General features: G+C 32.4%; 1 protein-coding gene across 3 annotated transcripts in view; it reads left to right on the forward strand.

The window, feature by feature from the left end:
* KIAA2026 (KIAA2026 ortholog) overlaps positions 1-14434 on the forward strand; it is a 137479-nt gene that overhangs the window by 89008 nt on the left and 34037 nt on the right. For 2 of the 3 annotated variants that reach the window (XM_036021657.1, XM_028527423.2), the window contains exon 5: positions 3029-3118. The exons of the other annotated variant lie outside the window; for it this stretch is intronic. In XM_036021657.1, coding sequence (XP_035877550.1) covers positions 3029-3118 — 90 coding nt within the window. The remainder of the gene's footprint in view (positions 1-3028; positions 3119-14434) is intronic. 3 annotated transcript variants of the gene reach the window in all.

Here is a 14434-nt window from a genome sequence, read left to right on the forward strand (position 1 = left end):
AGGGGAGATTGTGACTGTTTTAAAGAGGTTCTTCTTGAGGGTTAAACTTCTTCTTACAACCTCTACAGTGAGACTAAAAACCCCCCTCTCCTGAGTGTTGGAAGAGTGATCCAGTTGTAATCTGAGCTGCTTGTGGAGCTTTCCTTTTCACCCCTGAGGCCCTGAGCCTCAAGTATGTTTTTCAAATTCGAGGTAATGAGAAGAAGGGTTTAATAAGTTGTTTTGCCTCATTCAAAAACTGCACCTGTTCTCCTTATTAAGGAGAACTTATTAGATTGATTCTATTTTTAAAAGCACCATTCAGAGTTGAGTTTAAATGTCACATGTACCTTACTTTGTAAAAGAGAGGAAATAGAGGGTGTATGTGGCAGAGTTGGCATAAATCAAATTATATTTTGTTTCAATATTAGTACCAAAAGTGAGATTATGTTCCTATAAAAGAATTTTCTAATTCTTTTTAGGTATGTATTACAAATTTATATATAGAGACGTATATATTAATATATAAAGAAGATAAATTGTTCATAGTTAACCCTGTTTTAGGTATGTATTACAAATTTATGTAGAAAGAGATATATATTAATATGTAAAGAGTATAAATTATGTAGATATTAAGTCATTTCAAGATACTGTAAAAATAAGTATTACTAAAATATTTTGACTCTCAGATTCAACAAAATTTATGTTTAAAAGTCATGTCAGTTAATTTAAGAAACATTTGTCTTATTGTACATTTAAATCAGTATTCTGTCCCGTTTGGCAATTTATCTTTCTGAGTTTCCATACTCATTAGCTCCTTAATACCTGAGGTTTCAGTATCCATGCATATTTGTAATTCATAATCATTTAGTACCTTACTACTCAAAATATGATCTGCAGACCATACCTGGGAACTTGCTAGAAATGCAGAATCCTAGGTCCCACTTCAGACCTACGAAATCAAAAGCCACATTTTAACAAGATTCCCAGGTGATTTTTATGCACATTAAATTAAAGTTTGACAAGCATTGATTTAATACAACTAAATAACTGGTTAAGCCACTCGAAACTGTTATTTTATATAGCTCTTAGGCTGTGGAAATCATTTATGGTTTGACATCAGAACTGTTAATTATTCCTTTAAGTGGAATATAAATTTTAGTTGACCTTATGACTAATTGTTAATTAAAGGATATTTACTTTTTTTAGGGTGTGCTTAGTTGTAGGGATATATGTTTTCATAGTTACTGTAAGTTTCTAAAAACTACATGCAAAATATACCCTTATTCTCTGTATAATGAGACAGCTAAGATGCAAGTGAAAATTATTCTGAGCTTTGCCATATGTGCAAATGAGAAATCTTTGCCATGATATTAACTAGTTCACCAATTCAATGAAAGGGGTGTAACCATCTGCAAGCTCTGGGGCAAATTTGACATGGTAGTCATAGCTGCTTATACAGTGGGAAGTTTAGTTTCCACTGAATACTTAGTAAAAACCTGGTGTAGGATCAACATTGTTTTGAGGCTTTATAGGTATAATAAAATGGAAGACATCATTCAATTCTAGAGGCACTTACATAGTTAGCCACTTGACTGCTTGACTGTCAGCTTTTCTGCTATAACTTTAGATTTGGCAATTGGGAATGTGTAGTTTGTAATAAATATTAGTTGCACTGTCCTGCTAAAATACTGTGTACTATTTTTTCTTTGTAATTGAGTTACTTAAATACATAATCTTACCTGCATTGTCAGTTTCGTGAGTTTGAATGTTCGTACATATTTCTAGTATTTCTGATAATGGTTAATACTCATAGTTTATAATACCTGTGATGGATTTTCCTTAGTCTTACTAGGTTGAACTATATTGCTGTCTTTGTAAATCAGTCATATAAGCAATTTCATATGATTCAGCCTTATATTAAAGGAAGTTTAAGGGGCTCCTACTCTCCCATTTTTGTCACTCAGTCACTACTGGAATGATCTTGTTGCAACCTACTTTTCTTTTTGTCATTGTTTGTCCTTTTTCTTTTAAAAGAAAGTAGGCCTTTTGGAAAAACAATACCTTACACAGAAACTAATGAATGTAACAAACATGGGCTGATAAAAATTAATAGTGAATTCATAGCTTTGTAAGTACAGTATGTTTTTAAAACCATCACACAGCATAAACATTACAGCCAGACTTTCATTGCTCAAAAATTTTTCCTCTGTGTGTGGTTGCAGTTTTGTTTTAAAATACAAGCTTAAATTATTTTAGGAAATAAGTTAAATATATTAAACTAATTGGAAAAACAGTATACTTTTATAAGAACTAAAGTGTAGTTACTAATACTTTGTTGTTGTTGCTGATACTTCGCTGTTTAAACCTTAGAAATTAAGCCAAACTAGTCTGATTATTAACTAAAAAACAGTTATTTTGGCCATTTTCCAACATTACCAAGGTGAAATAAAATAAGCCACACAATTATTGAAAGGAAATGTGTGGAGACGGTCTTACTGAAGACTACCAAGATCATGTGGAGAGTTTCATTTAGATCTTTGAATATTTCACATGTAGTTGATGTCCTTCTTAACAATCCCAACAGCAATAATAACAGCTTGTTTAATTGTATAGTTAGCAAACCAAAGCAAAGGTATAATGACAGTTTTCCAGGGGTGCATTTGTTCACCTACTCGGAGAATGCCTGATGAAGTATTTCTTAAAAGGTGATTCAGCAACCTATGAAATCTAGGGTGAGTTTCCAGATCTTTGTCATTCTGGGCTGAAAGTTAAGAATGTTAAGAAAGTACCCGTATTATAAAGCAAGCTGAGAGATAGGAATGTGGGATGAAACCACCAATGGTGAAATTTTAGCTATTTTTATACTAAGCCTGAAGTTCATACATCATAACCAATATCTTTTCTAGTATAAACTGCAGAACTTTCTTTGGTTTTAGCTATTACAAATAACTGTGAATTCAGTGTGTGTTAAAAACAACTTCTGTTACCACATTTTGGGTGTTTTATATTATGTGTTATCAAGCTGTGTTTTTGTGTTTTATTTTAGCTTATTTGCACTAATCTTGATGAACTCAGGGACTTAATCACAAAAATCGAGAATGAACTCAAAGATCTGGAAAACAGTAGAAAAAAATCGGTAGGTGTTGATCCAAAAGTTCTATCTATTATTGTCAGCATAAAAATTTATTCCTGCTTTTTTCTAAAGCCTTTTTTATCTTGTTCTCCTGAATGACATAAAAATTTGCAATGAATTAGAAACATTGTTTCTTTTATTTCTTCTGTGTGGTCTAGTTTTCATTTTTAATAAATAAAAATTATACCAGAGCAAGTAAATTAATTTTGTTTGCCTGGTTTATGTCAGGTGTAATTTTATATATTTCCCAATATACTAGTTGGTTGTTTTCTGACTGGTAGTTTTTTGGGTAATGCTTACCTTGCAGATATTTTTAATAATTATGTGCTGTCATTGGAAGTTTATTGCTTAGTAACATAAAATTTCAATTAACTGTGACATTAATAACATGTAAATTGTTTAATCTTGCCCCAGATGTTTTTGATACATGCCTAAAAATAATGTCTTTTTTATTAACTTTTGTCAGCTAAAGATCTTTTTTTATCTTTCACTATATTTTCTAAATTCATAATTAATCTTTACCTTTATTTTTTTATTGTTTTTGAGAGAATAGAGTACAGGGGCATGTATTATATTTATTCACTCAATACTTGGTAAAACACTCAGTTATGTTATTTATTAAATCAGTAATACCCATTTAAGTGGCATTCATAGTTTGGTTTTATCACAGATTTGAAAAATAGTTACATATCAATTAATAAATTGGGAAGGTTTTAAGCATTAAGAAAAATCAGTGATCGCTTTTTTTAAAAATCCCTTTGTTTTATCCCTTAGGAATGTCATGAAACCATTTTTTAGGTCTGTATTCAGAACCTGTTAATCTAGAATTATGTATGAAATAAGGTTAGTGACATAAGCTTTATATTAGCAGATTTGTAGTGGTCATTATATATGCTATTTAGAAAAGACATTGGTAATGCTCTGAAGGCAGGAGACTGAAGTATCATAAAATTACAACCTTCCAAGGTTGTTTTAATACAGGAGTAAAACAGCTTTAAGCATTTCAGAAGTCTCTCATGTGATACCCCTGGGAATATCACTGTAATCTAATAGATTAATGTTCGTAATGATAATCATCAATTAACAAGAAAACATTATGTTTGACATATAATCTGAGAATGCAGAAAATGGTATATTATAAAACTATTTCATTAAAAATTATTTTCATCTTTATTAGATTTTTACGTTCTCAGTGTTTTCATATATATATGCACACATACACTTCTGGTATATGGGCAGTCTCTTGATGTGGAATATCAAGAGTTTTAAAATTTACCTCTGTGATATATTCCACAGAAAACATTTATATTAGACTATTTTCTCCTCAGCCAAAGTTTTAAAAAATATATCTCATGTTATATGCTCACAAAGGATCAATGTTCTGTAGTAGAAGGAACAGTCTTTTAATCAAGGTGGTATGTATAGTTGTTGTTTTGGAGGTTTTTTGGAGAAGCTGTTTACTTTTATTGCATTGTCCATACTTTATGACTCTAAACAGAATTTTGTTAAGTCAATTTGCTAATTGGTTTTTATGCTGCAGTTAAACAGAATGTGTGCATCTTAATTTCTTCCTGTATTATAAGTTAGGGTTTTGTTTTTAATGGATAGTTTTAAGCATAATTGATTTATGTACTTACTTATGGTATTGTAAGAGAAGAAGACTTACGCACATACGCTGGAGTTTTTCTTTATTCTTTTTTTAATCCTCACCTGATGATGTTTTTTATTGATTTGAGAGAGAGAGAAAATCATCGATGTGAGAGGGAAACATTGATCAGTTGCCTCCTGTACATGTCCCGACCGTGGATGGAAACCACAGTCTAGGTATATGCCCTGATTGCAGATCAACCCCAGCCTTTTTATGTATGGGACAATGCTCCAGCCAGCTGAGCTACCCTGCCAGGGCCATCCTAAAGTTTCTGTAAGGCCATCTACCTCACTTCTTTGTGGTATTATGAGGTATAAGCATAGTGCTTTGCTTCACAGGAACAAGTAGAAAAGTAAAAAAAGCATAAATTAAAAATACTTAACATTCTATTCTTTGGGGACATGTTTATCAGAAAGATTTAAGTAATGCATAGGGTTTGATTAACTAGATTTTGTGTCTCTAAATTTTTAACTTGTCCATGACTCCTGGTATTTGCATATCAGTTTTTAAATATAATTTTTGTCCCTGGCTGGTGTGGCTTAGTTGGTTGGAGTGTCATCTTGTACCAAAGGGTCACGGATTTGATTCCTGGTTAGGGTACATGCCTGAGTTGAGTGTTTGGTCCCCAGTCAGGGCACATACAGGAAGCAGCCAGTTGATGTTTCTCTTCCTCTCTCTCTCTCTCTCTCCCTTCTTTCCCCCCTCTCCAAAATCTTACAAGCATGTCCTCAGATGAGGATTTTTTTATATTTAAATATGATTTCTGCCCTTCAAGAAATAGAAATTCTTGGTATTATACTTAGTGGGGATAATCTTATTGAGATTACTAACATATGGGCTATTTCCCTTTAATTTAAACTGCCTAAAAGATTTTCATAAACAGCTTATTCCCAACCACTGAAATGGGAAATAGACAGTAAAAGCTTACATCTTAGTATCATTACTTTTTTTTTCACAAAAGCTAATACTGAGTGTGATAGATACTAGTTGTAAGAATTAACTTTATTGAATGTTTATGTTAATATTGAATATCAGTTTATTTGTCTGACATAATTTGGAATAAGGTGTTCCACATAACTGAATTTTCTACATAACTGAAATTCATCATTTAATGAAAAACTTCCCTGCCTCCTTGTACTATTTTGAACACAATTTAACCCTTTCTTAATGACTCAAGGGTCATTATGAATATCAATAATTGTACTGAAACCCTAAGAATCTGTTAATACCAGTAATTCTAAATATTCACCAAAAGGCCTTTATGCTATATATTATGAAAGGTTTTGTTTGTATTTTTGCCTTTAGTGTGTCTTTTTGTTTTCATCCTGTCATTTCTTGTATGTGTCCATGTATTGTACTTTCCATGCCTGGTGTATATTGTGGATAACAAAACAAGTTACGATATTTATTGGAAGTGGGTTCATGGTAAGGACCCGAGGGACTTTCTTAATAATGAAATGCATGAACATGGTGATCATTATAACCATATCAACTGATTCCTTGCCTGTGGTCTTCCTTCACTATTACCAGACAAATTAAGTATTAATATTGATCTTCATAAGAGGATATCACTGCCAAAACTAAAATAGTGTTTAGAGTCAACAAATTATCGTGACTTCCCTATTTTCAATAATAGCTTTGTTAACAAAGAAGATATATCCTTTATGAACATTCATTTGTCAAATGCCATTACTAAAGATAGAAATTATATATATGAGAGAGGATGTAACATGGATTCATGTAAACACATGGCTGCTTTATGGAGCCTGTCTGCAGGGCCTTTCCAGATAGTTTTTCCTACCAAAGCAACAAGGAAAAATTATCCCATTTGCTCACCTAGCTCAACAGTTCATTAAAAAAAACTTTCTTCACTAGCCAAGTAGTTCAGTTGGATAGAGTGTTATCCTGATATGCCAAGGTTGTGGATTTGATTGCCTGTCAGGGCACATACAACAATCAACCAATGAATGTATAAATAAGTGAAACAAGTCAATGTTTCTCTCTCTTTCCCTCTCTCTCTCTGCCTCTCCCTCCCCCTCTCTCCCTCCTCCCCTTTCTCTATCACTCCCTCCTCCAACCCCTCCTTTTTCCTCTCTCTCTAAAATCATTAAAAAAAATAAACTTGAAGAAAAAACTTTAAAAGCTTTCTTAACTATTTAGAAGCTTTGCCATTGAGCTATTGTTGTTTTGGAAGATGTGCAGTCTTTTAAAATCTAGATAGATATATTCATTCTTGCAAGACAACTAGTTTTATTTATGGTTAATAAAGTGAGGAGAGAAAAATGCTTTAAATTTCTTCAGTTTGCTCTAGTTCACTTGATCCCATTATTTCATTTAAGGGCTTTCTCAAAAAAGTCTCAGTATTCTTTATATAATGTAGTGCTATACCTAATTATCTACCTGAGATTTGTTTAAAGTGAAACAACTGGTTGAGATAAATACAGGTTTATAGTTTTGACAAAGTCCTGTGGTTTTCTCCTTCCTATTAGTATTTAGATCATGGGGTTCTTTAGTGAGCTAAAGCTAAATGTTATGAGAAGTCGTAACATTTTATTATCATTTCTCTGGTTTTAGTCAAGAGATATAATTTGCATTTTGCTTAATTATTTGGAAAATTTCCTTTCCTATCTAGGAAATGTATTGATTTTCCAGAAAGTTAGAACAAAGGTATTAACAAATTTGTCTGATCCTATTGTATTTGAAATTTATTAGACATTATTGCTTTCTAAGTAATCAACATTGGAAGATTTTGCCAAGCTTATACAGAAGGGGTTATATTTCTGAGTTTTTTATATGACCCTTTTCTTCTCCTATCAGCTTTGTTTCCTTACATTTTATATCATAGTTTATAGTTTCAAAGAGGTTTCCATCTTTTTTAATAACAAAAGATCTGTATAGAGATTGGGCATAGGGAAAAGTGAACATTTGACAAAAAAAAAGATGCTATTCATAAGAAATCTTGTTTGGATTATATTATGACAAATGATAGTCTTGTCAAATAGATAAACTAAAATAAAAATGTAAGACTATATATTTCTAATACATCTTTCAGCAATTAAGCACTTTAGCATTGAGCAGGATTTAAGATAGACTTCAAATATTTCTAAATAACATAGTCAGTATGTAAGACATGCTATAGGGCCCTGGCTGAGTAGCTCAGTTGGTTGGAGCATTGTCCTAATGTGTCAAGGTTACAAGTTTGATCCCCAGTCAGGGCACATACAAGAAGCAATTCATGAATGCATAAATGAGAGAAACAACAAATCAATGTTTTTCTCTCTGTCTGTCCCCTTCTCTCTCTAATATCAGTTTAAAAAAGAAAAGAATCTACATGAATTTAAAACAAAGAAAGAAAAGCTATAAAACTGTCTGTGCTCTTTAATCCTGTAGTCCTATTTGGGATTTAACATTTATTATTCCCATTTCATTCCCAGCCTCTCCCCTGCAAAAAGTAATTGACACAATAGTGTGTTTTGCAGACTACCTCTTATAGTGGAAATTTGAGAAAAGCTTGTGTGTCCATCAGTAGGGAGATGACTAACCAAACAGTAATATTAACACAGTGGTATATCATATAGCTAGTGAAATAAAATATTTGTATATCATTGTTACTACATGGAAATATTTGTGAAATGTTAATTTGTTAATTTTTGTTTAATTAATTTATTTATTTATTTATTTATTTATTTGCAGAGAGAGGGGAAGGGAGGGAGAAAAAGAGGGAGAGAAACATCGATTGGTTGCCTCCCACATGTGCCCCAACCAGGACCAAATCCACAACCTAAGCATATGTCCTGACCCGGAAGCCAACTGGCAACCTTTTCCTTTGTAGGATGACACCCAACCAACTGAGCCACACCACTCAGGGCTGAGATGTTAAATTTTTAACAACATACAAAATAATATGTGTGTAATGGTTACAATATGTAAAAGTATGTTTAAAAGAATTGGAAAGGAGTTTCAAGTAATGAATGAAACTAATCTTTATTATGTTCTTCAGATACTTTAAATTCATAATAATAATGCTCCTGCCTAACCAGTCTACATTAGCTAAACAAAACATTAAAGAAATCAGAAGCTGAGATCAGAGATGGTGACACCCCATTTTTTTTATCACAGAGTTTTTTATAAGCCAGTGGTTATCAATCAGAGATGATTTTTCACCCTTACTCCCTACCCCTCAAGACTGTTTTGTTATCATAGTTGAAGAGGTGATAATGGCACTTAATGGTTAGAGGCCAGTGATGCTGCTAAAAATATACTGCATTATAATGATTCTATAATGCACATGATAGCCCTTTGTAACTATGAATTATCTGGCCTCAAACTTTTATTTGTGGTGATTGCAAAACCCTGCTTTAAGCATGTGTTTTGGCAAGGGCCTTAGTCTCTAATTTTTTCTGCTGCTGCCAATTTATTATGTTAATGTTTTGAAAATTATGTAGAAATCAATGAAATCAAATATCAGATCCCATAATTGAGAATATTTTATTGCATCATATACTCCTAATTCATGCCCACATTTGATGGAACTTCTGAATGTCAATATTAACCTTTACCCTTTGTGATTCCATCAGATAGTTAAAAAACTATACCTTAGCTTCAGATCCATCTCAGCTGTCTTCGATCCATTATGGTTTATGATCTCCCTTAAGTTTGTTTACCTTTTACCTTTCTTAGGGAAGGAAGAAGTTACAAAAAACATGGTTGTATAAATATATTCTTTATTCATTTTTAGAAAGATAATGTAATATATTTTTAAAAGCGAAGATAGAGTAAGCAATTAGGTATGCAGATAAGTGGAAAATATAGTCAAATCATGCATAAAATTTCACTTAATATATGAATTTATATGGACCCAAAAAGATATATTGCATGTGGTAAAAGTTTGATATAAGGAAAAGAAATTATTATACATTAATCTTATTTCCTAACACCTGTAACAAAGAAATTTTACTCTATTATAGTGAAGGATTATGGGATTTTCCCCTCTTCTTTCCATTCCACATTTTATTTGCTCACAGTGAGGCATTATATCAAAATTATTTTATAGTTAGGTGTTTAAACTACAAAATCTATTTTATTACAGTGTGTAGGTATATTCAGAGTCCTAAATATGCCCTAATTAACTTTATTTAATGGCTTTAGTTGTAGATAGGGTTGCAATACTCTGTAAATTGTCCTTAAAATTGGTGTTGTTTAAACTTTGGCAGTTGCATCATTATGCATATTGTTTTCTTATTCTAGGTCTTCTGGTAAATGGTTAAGAAAACTGAAAGCTATCTCAGCAATGGGGAGGGATCACATTGTTTTTAAATGGTCATACTTAAAGCTATTAAAAAAATTAAAATGACCATTTGGAAACCCTGCACAACAATAAAATAAGTTTCTTTACCTGTTTTAGTTGCATATTTTAGTCTTATTTGTTAGGAAAATATTTCCTCAGTGTCTTTTGTGTGCTGTGTGTACTACCAGGAACTTGGTAGGGATTTAGACATTGAAATAAAGTTCTTAACCTCAAGAAATTCACTTAAAGATCTTAAGATTCTGTCCCCAACCATGGGGATAAATTATTAATTTTAATAGGGGTCAGACTAGCTCTGTTTTTTTTTAATAAAATATTTACTCTTATTTTCAAGCTGTGTTTATTCAGAAGTCACCATGCAGTCTAGACACTTTTCACTTACATGTTTATATGTTATTTGGGTGTAGGGTAGAAGTGCAGGTAACATGGACTTTTTAAAGAATCAAATGTTAACTGATATGTTCAAAATAATAGTGAGAAAATAAGACTAGATTACAGGAAATGTGAACCAGAACAATAGATGACTGGTAAGATAAAGCTTTACTGACTTAGTGGTTATAGTCACTGAATTGTCTGAGAATGCATTTTCATTTATCTGTAGTAAGTCTTGCTTCGGGGTATTTTTGTCACATTTAATAACTACCCTGCTCAACTAAGAACTGGATTTTAACCCTTAATACTGTTCACTAATTCTACTTACTGCAATTTGGCATAGTTTGAATCTCATCAGGGAAACTTTCACAAAAAACGTATTTTAAAAACTCTTTTCTTCCAAAGCATGATTCAGTTAAAAGGGAAACGGGTTGTTTGGTATTTTTACATTAGTCAGAGAATTAATGCTGTATATTCCCAGCATGGAGTGAGCTTCAAGCAAGAGTTAAACTAGGTGACAGATCCTTCTATAGTTAGAGCTTCCTAGTGTGGGTTTTATAATTTGCCTTAAACCTTTTTGAATTCTATATCACACACTTATTCAAATAACAATAACATTTTAAATGTAAAAATTTTACAAAGCCCCAAGTAAATTTGTATTATTTTCTACTTACTGCATTACAGTTTTTTACCTCCTTCCACTGACAAGTGTTTTGAAAATTTGAATTTAAATCTTTGAGGTGCTTAAGGCTGAAACTCTGAGCTTCATCATATTTTTTATATTACAGAAGATACCAAGATCTTTTGAAAGACTCTAAACTTTAAAGATAAAAGAGTTTAGTGTTTTTTATGAATTTGGGGAGAATATTATAGGAAAACTGAGAGGACTGAACAATAATAAAACTTTCCTACCATTTTACCAGACTCTGTAGAAAACGGAAAAAGAATGATACATTATATATTGAAGGAAAATTAACCCAGAATCAGGCAGAGAATAAAAAGGAACCTAGATAGAGGGCATAGTCCACATGTGGATACTGTCATGCTTTAAAATAGACATAAGCCTTACACAGAACCAATTTCTTTTGGTTAAGATATGATTCTTACAAGTAGTATATGCTTCTAATTAGAACAGGAACAGTTTGAGGCAGATTAAGCATGAATCAATGATAGACAATTGAAAAAAACCTACAAAAGCATGAATCTAAATGTATTGTCAATAATCATTTAATATAGGAACATAGGCTATAGCTCTAGAAATCCCAATAGTGCCTGAGAGTCACTGTATTAAAATAGAACACAATAACTTGTTGATAATGATGGCCCAAGTCATTAAAAACTAAATTATATTCATTCTTTGTTCAGAGAATCTGGAAGACATATATCTTAAGAACATTTCTGTTAATGTTTTAAAATCTTTTGCCTCTATGGAGAAAAATCTCAGGCAGCTAACACATGTACTTAATGTAGTTAGAATACTTACTGTTGACCTACTGTATGCTAGGTGTTGTGATAGAGCCTGAAAAAGTAAAAATAAGTAGAATACTGTTCCTGCTTTTAAGGTAGTCCCACTCTTAATTTCACTTACTTGGAACTTTTTATTCTCTGATGATACCAAATGTAGCATTACTTAGCGATTCAGATTGTGCAGGGAATTGTAGAACCCACCTTTCTGATATCAATTACAGATTTGATAAAATTTTATCAACTTCTTTGACTACTAGTTTATTGAAATGTTCTAATTCAGATACTCAGCCAGTGGTTAATATCCAGTCCAGTATACTTTCTTTGTAAATGAAAATGGTTAAATACCATTGATTACCATATTTTGCTATATGTAATGCACACCTTTTTTGCCCAAATTATTGAGGGAAAAATAAGGCTGCACATTATACATGGGTAGTACTAAATCTATATCTATATAAATGGTTGTTTAAAAGATGTTATGTATTTTTAGAGGAGAAGGGAGGGAGAGAGAGGAGGGAGAGAAACATCAAATGTGTGACTGCCTCTCATGCACCCCCTACTGGGGTCCTGGCTCACAATCCAGGGATGTGCCCTGACTGGGAATCGAACTGGTGATCCTCTGGTTCACAGCCTGGTGCACATTCCACTGAGGCACACCAGTCAGGGCTATATAAATGTTTTTAATTCTTTTATTGCATTTAATGCTTATGCATTAAAAGTGTAACTCTAAAAAGCCATAAAAATATCCACATGCAAAATAATACTCTAAAATACAATCATTGGTTTTGTTGTACCAAATTTCTTGTACCATAACATGTTTAAAACTAAGTGCTAACGTTCCTTAATAATACAAAAAAACAAGTGTCTAAATATAAATAAATAATAATTGACTTTAAAAAATTAAAACAAATGACTTTTTTCCTGAAAGTTTGGGCCAAAAACATTGGTGCACATTATACATGGCAAAATACAGTACATAGATATTGTTAGATTTTCTTCACTAGTATTAGTAACTGCCTCACTAAGAATGTGATATGGCACCCATTTTTTCCTCTACAAAGCCAAATGACACTAAAATTTGCAATATTATTATTGATATAGTTGTTTGTCTTCATGCTTTCTAGTTAAATACTAATTTAGAAATACAGTGGAAATTTTGTGTATGCTGTCCAGTGTGGGATGCCTTTAAAATAAAGTACAAATGCTTTCCTTTTCTATTAAATTATTCTTAAGTGAAAATGTATAAAGAGTACCTCAAGAGAAAATACTAGCATATTGTAGTTCATATTAGAACTTCTGGCAGTGTTAAAATACTTTTTAACTTTTTCCATATTAATACACAGACATTTCATTAACCTGTCAAACTAGTACTTTTTCAGGGGACTTTACCAAGATGAATGTGATGTTTTACCCCCAAAATTGTGAATATGCAGAAATATATGAATATGATGGTAGTTTCTTTAGGTAAGCAGTAAGAAAAAAGTAAATACTTAATTACCTTTTTAATTAATATTACTTGGACTAGGAGAATTTCAAATAATCAGTTTATTAAAATATTAATTATAGTTAATTTATATGTGCTGTTATTACACATGTGAATTGAAATTATTTGCAACCTTCCTTTGGATATTGTTACTAATTTTATATTTTTTAAATTATATTTTATTGATTATGCCATTAGAGTTGTCTGATTTTTCCCCCTTTGCCCTCCTCCACCCAGTATCCCACAGTCCCTCAAAGAATTCCCACACCATTGTTTATGTCCACAGGCCATGTATAAAAGTTCTTTGGCTACTCCATTTCCTATACTGTACATTTCATCCCCATGGCTATTCTGTTACTACCTATTTGTACTTTTTAATCCCCGTACCTCTTTGCCTATTCCCTCACAACCTTCTCCCATCTGGTAACCATCAAAACACTCTGTACCTATGACTCTGCCTCTGTTCTCCTTGTTTCCTTAGTTTGTTTTTTAGATTCAATTGTGGATAGGTATGTATTTATTGCTATTTTATTGTTCATAGTCTTGATCTCCATATTTTTCTTAAATAAGTTCCTTTAACATTTCATGTAACAAATGGCTTGGACATGATGAATTCCTTTAGCTTTGTCTTGTCTGGGATGCTCTTTATCTGCCCTCCAGTTCTAAATGATAACTTTGCTGGGTGTAGGTCCCCACTTTTCATGACTTTGAGTATTTCTTGCCAGTCTCTTCTAGGCTGCAAAATTCTTCTTGAGAAATCAGCTACTGGCCTTATGGGAACTGCCCTGTAGGTAACTAACTTCTTTTCTCTTGCTGCTTTTAAGATTCTCTCTTTGTCACTCTGACTGGTGTGGCTCAGTGGATTGAGTGCCAGCCTGTGAACCAAAGGGTCACCTGTTTGATTCCCAGTCAGGACACATGCCTAGGATGCAGGCCAGGTCCCCTGTGTGGGGCACACAAGAGGGTACCACACATTGATGTTTCTCTCCCTCTATCTCCCCCTCCCTTCCCCTCTCTCTAAAAATAAATAAATAAATAAAATCT

This window comes from Phyllostomus discolor, chromosome 3 (genome assembly GCF_004126475.2).
Source record: "Phyllostomus discolor isolate MPI-MPIP mPhyDis1 chromosome 3, mPhyDis1.pri.v3, whole genome shotgun sequence".
NCBI lineage: Eukaryota > Metazoa > Chordata > Mammalia > Chiroptera > Phyllostomidae > Phyllostomus > Phyllostomus discolor.